This window comes from Poecilia reticulata, linkage group LG11 (genome assembly GCF_000633615.1).
Source record: "Poecilia reticulata strain Guanapo linkage group LG11, Guppy_female_1.0+MT, whole genome shotgun sequence".
Classification (NCBI taxonomy): domain Eukaryota; kingdom Metazoa; phylum Chordata; class Actinopteri; order Cyprinodontiformes; family Poeciliidae; genus Poecilia; species Poecilia reticulata.
The window spans coordinates 28,654,455-28,661,419 of record NC_024341.1 but is presented as its reverse complement, the minus strand read 5'-3'; the positions used below and the strand labels follow the sequence as shown (position 1 = coordinate 28,661,419).

Genomic DNA, 6,965 nt, shown 5'->3' with positions numbered 1-6,965 from the left:
CCAGAGGACATTTCCAAACAAACTGAGCTGAATTATCAGAATATTTCTCGTTTCTGCTTCACGTCTGAACCGTAAAACTTTATTTTCTCGTCACATTCGAGGCTGAGATGAAAACTTTAGGAGATTTTGAGATTCCTGTAAAGTTTCAGGTTTGAGGCGGAGTTTCATTTCTCCACATTCCTGAAAACATTATTCCATATTAAAACAGGAGGAACATAGAAATGCGTTAGCAGATTGAATCGCTGCGGCCAATCGGACCTCCTTTCACCAGAACCTCTGGGTTCTGTCTGCCGTCCGTATGAATCGTTTCCGCTCCATCAGCGGCTCTGAAGCCGACGGTCCAGACGTTTCTCTGGAAGCTGCCGTTTCTCTCCGCTTGTCAGTAAATGCGATTAGAGGCGCAGCAGGAGGCGCAGCAGGAACAACCGTTTAACCGGCTCCTGTCTTTCGTTTCGCTCATTAAATCACAGCGTTTACAGAAACAACCAGCTCATCGGATCCGCCGCCTCAGAGTCCAGCTCCACGTTTCCACTTTCACCCGCCGGACCTTCTGCCCCCAGCCGACGGTCACCTGAGTCAGGCGTCAGGTGACGTACTGACTTCAGTATTTATCTAAAATGTTACCAGCAGGTCCTTCTGGACTCAACTAATATGGCCGACTGTTAGTTTTCTGTCTGTCTCCATAGCAACGCTGCGCGTCCTGAAGGTTCCCAACTCGTCCCTCAACCAGAGGAACGTTTCCCACCTGGATGGGTCTCCAGTAGCTGCCATGGAGGGTCATCCAAACGATTAATCGTGATTAATCGATCCAAATAGATCAAGCCGAAGCAGAAGAGGCTGAGCCATCAGCCTGGTGGTTCTCCTTCATTCAGTTCCAGGTGTTCAGGTGGAACCTCTACAAAATCAGGCCAAAAATCCCAAAACAGGAACCAACCGATCAGATTAATTGTGATTAATCGAGTATATAATCCTCAACTCATGTAATAATGATTAATCGCTAACTGGAGAAAACAGACCCCCAAAAGTAATTTGCTTAAACAACACAGTCAGAGCAGTAATGAAACCAAAACTGTACAAAAATGTAAACATTTTGAATTTAAGATAAATAAAAACTTCTTTGTTCATTTGCTCTCCCTGAACTCTTAAAGTGACAGTTTTAGCATCAGCTGGTTCACATTCTGTCAAACAATTTCCCACTAAGCACTTTTTATCAATTTATTAATAAAAACATCTGCATATTATCCCTATTATGTGTTTTAGCTGCAGATGAACATTCATCCTGAACTTCTGCCAACAAATCAATCCAAACATTTTACAATAACCAGAATGGTCGGACTGCATCCACAGAATGACAGAAACATTTTCTACCCCAGTAAAAGTTCCTCACACAAGCCGCACTGAGCGGCTAAAGACGAAAACGGATGAAAACCCGGTGAAACGTCCCACCGACACCAAACGTTTCCACTCATACAGGATCAGAGCGACACGTTTGAAAAAGACAAAAACAAAAACCACGAAGCCAAAACTAGAGATGGACCGTCTGGATCCAGGCTTCCGGGTACCGAGTAAAAAGGGGGCGTGTCCGGTGAAGCCCTGCTTCCAGGCTTGTGTCGTCTTGCTGAAAACCACGTGACTGGCAACAAACAAGGCCTCGCAGTGCATGGGTCACGTGACTGCTTCATTTTTCAAAATAAAAGCCCGATGAGCCGCGCTGCATCATGGGTTGTTGTCCTTTTGGTCTCGCATCAGAGGAGGATGTTTGTCTTCAGTGGCCAAAATAAAAGGAACATTGACCAACATATTTGATGTGTATTGATGATGATCATCTAAATCTAATGTTTGTTTCTGGTTTTCTCAATTGTAGATTATGTTTTTTTTAATGACTTTATATTTTTGTGATTTCATGATGTAAATCTCTTTGAACTGCATTGCTGCTGAAACGTGCTACACAAATAAACTTGATTGTCTGAAATGGAGCCAGCAAGAGGAAAATCTCTGACATCTGAGAATACTTTGAGATGATCGCTAACAATAAAATTATTCTTAGATAATAATTAACCCTCCACCTCCCAATTTCTCACCTTCTGCAAAGTTCCACTTTATTTGTAGTTTGATTAGCAGAGATATATCAGTGTTTCACAGCAGAAACAGATTTAATCCTTTTGCAGAACTAAAATTCAACATGTAGCCAAATATAAGGGACCAGAGCCAATTAGAAATCCAAGAAAAAGCGAATCCCCCAGCATGCACTGCTCTCCCAAGACACTAAAACATCAAATGTCTTTATTGTCAAATCCTCTGATATAAAAGAAAACCCAACACAACCACTGACGTTCAACATAAACCAGGATTAGACAAATAATTTTAATAATTAAAACATGACGATTAAATATGGTTTCATTGATTCTCCTGTTACTAAACATGAGTTTGATGAAAACTTTGTGACAATATTGCATTTAGTAGTTTTTGGAAGTATGATCCACCTGAGTGACGAGGCTGTTAGTTTCACCAGCAGGTGTCACTAGTGAGCAATGAATGAAGCATCGAGTAATGAACCTTCTTGCAGAGCAAAGGGTTTTGAAGCTTCACTGCTTCATGAGGCTTCATTTCCCATCACTAGCCAAAACCATAAATCCATCCCACCTTTGTTGCTTTTGCTCAGAATCCACGTTAGAGGAAATATTTCCACTCAGGTCGCTAATCCATTCACCACCATTTTCAACTTTAAAACCGTGTGGAAAACCCTTTTTCCCGCTTCTTCTGCGTTTTATTGGCGGTTGGCAAACCAACGTGAGGTGCATTTACCGCCACCTACTGGTCCGGAGTGTATCTGTGGGGTTTTCTCTCGTTATGATTGGTGTATGACGTGGTGATTTTGTAAACTCTCTGATTTGAGCTGCAGAGAAAATGTCCCGCACTGATTCACACTTCTGAGCAGCACTTTGACTCCTTTCTTGTTTCAAAAACGAGAACAACGTTATTAGTAGTAATAAATAGTTATAGCAATAAATCAGTTGGTGGAAAAAAGTCAAGAAACAAAAAAAGAGATTTAGATTTGCAATAAATAGATATTTGGGAAATTCATCAGGACTTTAATCAACCAATACTTTTCCAAAATGTCTGTCTTATTTATTTTAGGGATGAAATGTAGTAAATCCTCAGAGTCTGTCCTGGAGGTCCTGATTGCAACTGCAAACCTTCAAAGGGAAATCCACAACATAAAATGTATTTTATCAGAAATAAATGTTACCATATTCATTTGTCCCAGTCAGTAATCGGAGTGGACTTCCAGAGTTATGCTGACACCAGAACCGCTCACCTCGTGGTTCCTGAGATTCACTGAATTCGTTTTCCAGTACAATCTAATAGGGCTGTGTAATAATATCGATTTTGAGATATTTATCGATATTTTCTTTCCTAGAAAAAAATCGACATTCATCCGCAAGTACCGTAACATCCACCTGTCACCTTGCTCACTCACTGCTTGCTTCGCCAGGAGAGTGATTCGGTCATCAGGCTTAGAGTGATTCCTTCAGGTGTCCAGGTTAAAAAGGTATCAAAGTATTCAGAGCAGGTACTTGGTGACTTTATTTACTTTACAAATGCATGTAAGCTACAGTTTGTACTGCTTCAACTGAAAGAAACATGTTTTCTCACCACTTCTTTGGTTCATTTTGTCCAGCTGTCGACTTCAAGTCTGTGTCCAACCAGAGCCAGGTATCGTGTAGTTGGTGCTTTTAATCAGTTTTCAGTTAAATTAATTCAATCCAACTATATACCAGTCACAAAATGTCACCAAAATCACTCTGTCCCTCTACAATCTTTCAGAAAATCGCAAAAGTGTATTGAATTGCATCGCTATATCGTAACGTGAGCACAATGTCGTGTATCGTATCGTATTGTGAGATTATTGTATCACTACAGGCCTACAATCTAAGAGCAGGATCAGCAGAAGGTTTTCCTCCAGTCTGGACTCAGGAAGTCGTCTCTGCGATTTTCATCTCGTTCTTCAGCTCAACAACACAAACAAGCAGCATCAATGTCGAATCTTTACCACTTTCATGAACATCTGCAGAGTTTTAGAACCAGAGTTCATCTGAGGACGTCAGAAAGCTCCATCAACAACGGAGCTTACACAGCTCAAAGCCTTCCCAGGGCTCCCAGTGTGCTGCCCAGTGCCACCAGTGAAGCTGCAGCAACAAAAGCCTGAAGCGTCTTCATGCCGACCAGCTGAACGGTGGAGGAGTTTCTGTCATCGCCACAGAAACAACGTGGGACGCCTGGACACTTAGTCACTGTGCTGAGCCGCGCACACACGCGCACACACACACACACACACACACACACACACACACACACACACACACACACACACACACCTCAAAGCTGTTCACACTGCTGAGACACACACACCACGACTCACATGGCGACCAGCGTGACACACACTGCAAAGCAACGATCAGCCTCATCAACCCGACCTGAGCCAATCAGAAGCTGAGAAAGTTCCACCTGAGCAGGTAACTGCTCCACTTCTTCACCATCACACTCCTCATCTTCATCTAATAAAAACAGGAAGTCTGACCTGACCTCCGTGACCCAAAGCGACCTGCTGACCTTCAGAGTCGGTCTGAGGACATGCAGCAGGTCTGACCCACAAACCTAAATCTGCAGATGAGAAATAATTTCTGACTCCAGAACAAACTGCTGCTGATTCTTCAACCATCAGTCAGTAACCCGCCCGGCAACGGAGGGAAGAAACGAAGCAAAGGAACTGATGAGATAAACCGTTTATCTACTGGCCCTTTAGAGAAGAAACGAATCTGTAAAGGTCCCTTCTCCAGTTTACTCCTTTAGGCCCCGCCCACCACCCATATGACCCGCCCATCTCCCATATGACCCGCCCATCTCCCTCTGGCCCCGCCTACCTCCCATTTGGTTCCGCCCATCTCCCTCTGGTCCCGCCCATCTCCCTCTGGCCCCGCCCACATCCCCTCTGGCCCCGCCTACCTCCCTCTGGCCCCGCCTACCTTCACAGCTGCTGTGGCCCTCCTCGTAGCCGGCGCTGCAGCTGCACTTCCCGATGGGCACCAGCCACTCCCCCTCGGCGCTGCAATGCATCCTGGGAGGGCTGTCGCTGTCCACCTCCGAGTTGTTGACGCAGCCGCCACGGACCTCCACCAGCGTGGCGAAGGCGGCCTCGGCCACCGTGTCGGGGAACACAGCCAGGTTCTGCACCGTGGCCAGGCAGCGCTTGTAGTACACGCGGACGGCCACCAGGGCGACGCACGCGCCCACGTCCTGGAAGGCCAGGTGGAAGCCCTTCCGGTTGAGGTGTCCGATCTCCCGCACCTCCGTGTTGAGCTTCATCTTCCTCTCCCCCAGGTCTCCCTGCGTGAAGCTCTCGTCGGCGGCGATGGTGTCTATCTTGGAGTAGCGGTCCTCCCGGGTCACGGCGCCGAGGTCCCGGTCCGACTCCACGTACAGCAGGTTGAACGTCTCCTTGCAGGTACCGGCCACGCCGGGGATGCTGTTGCAGTCGCGCAGCGTGAACTGCAGCTCCACGAAGATGCGCTGTCCGCCGCGGCGCGCCACCCAGCCCGTCTGCAGCCAGTTGTTCTGCTGCGTGGGCTCCATCACGTTGCACACCTGGTAGGTCCGGATCGGCTTGTACTTCTCATCCACGCCGCTGATCTCCTCCCACTGGCAGGAAGACATGAGCCGCGTTAGCACCGCCTGACCCGGTGACATCATCATCATCATCATCATCATCAATTTTCTAATTAAGTTAATTAAGGAAACTGAATGTTTTAGTAGCTGAGTATTTAGCTAGCTAATGAAACATTTAGCTCACAACAGAAGATGCGTGAAAGTCTCATCATCCTCATCATCATCATCATCATCATCCTCATCATCATCATCATCATCCTCATCATCATCATCATCATCATCATCACTGAGTCTCTGTCAGCTGTTATGACATTTTTAGGAGGATCTCAAAACCTCCAAACAGAGAAAGTGTCAGCTGACGCAGAAACAGTCAGGATCTAAATTTGCCTCAGGCTGATCTGGGATCTGATCTGGGATCTGATCTGGGATCTGATCTGGGATCTGATCTGGAATCTGATCTGGGATCTGATCTGGGATCTGATCTGGGATCTGATCTGGGATCTGATCTGATCTGGAATCTGATCTGGGATCTGATCTGGAATCTGATCTGGGATCTGATCTGGAATCTGATCTGGGATCTGATCTGGGATCTGATCTGGGATCTGATCTGATCTGGAATCTGATCTGGGATCTGATCTGGAATCTGATCTGGGATCTGATCTGGAATCTGATCTGGGATCTGATCCTCACTCCAACAGCACGGCTTGATTCAATGAAAGTCCATGTTTTCACCACTGTTACGTGATTTTCAGGCAAAATCCATCGTAAAACTCCTAAAAATGTAGAAATATTAAATATGACTGAGTGTTTTTGTGTTTCTGCAAACATCAGTAGGTTCATGAAGCTGTTTGGGGGAATCGGTGCCAGGATTTCTACTCGCTCCATCTGCTCCTGTTGGAGAAACAGAAAAACTGTGGCGTTCAGGAAACATGTGGAACCTGAAGTCCTCTGAGGGGTCAGGTCTGATCTGCATGCGACGCAGCCGGACCCTGAACCGGACCCGTTCTGCTCGGCCCGCTCCGTCTGGATTCAGCAGCAACACAATGAAGCGTCCAGCAGCGCAGAGCGTTTATATCCGAATCAGGAACAGAACCATCACTGCTTCTGGATCTCTGGCACAAACCGAACCTGCTGCCATGAGACCCGATGAGGTTCTGGTTCCATGTGGTCCAGAACCGTCCGGCAGCAAGCTGGGAGAGGCTGGGAGACACAGCGGCTGCTTGTTTATTACACACAGAGACACTGTGTGTGTGTGTGTGTCAGGTGGGAGTGTGTGTGTGTGTGTGCGTGTGTGTGTG

The 6,965-nt window shown here is 46.4% G+C and overlaps 1 protein-coding gene across 1 annotated transcript in view; it reads right to left on the bottom strand.

Annotated features, from left to right (window-relative positions):
- Positions 1-5,723, bottom strand: part of LOC103473097 (ephrin type-A receptor 7) — an 83,602-nt gene extending 77,879 nt beyond the window's left edge. The window contains exon 1 of the mRNA XM_017307391.1: positions 5,028-5,723. Coding sequence (XP_017162880.1) covers positions 5,028-5,715 — 688 coding nt within the window. The 5' untranslated portion in view covers positions 5,716-5,723. The remainder of the gene's footprint in view (positions 1-5,027) is intronic.
- Positions 5,724-6,965: the final 1,242 nt, after the last annotated feature.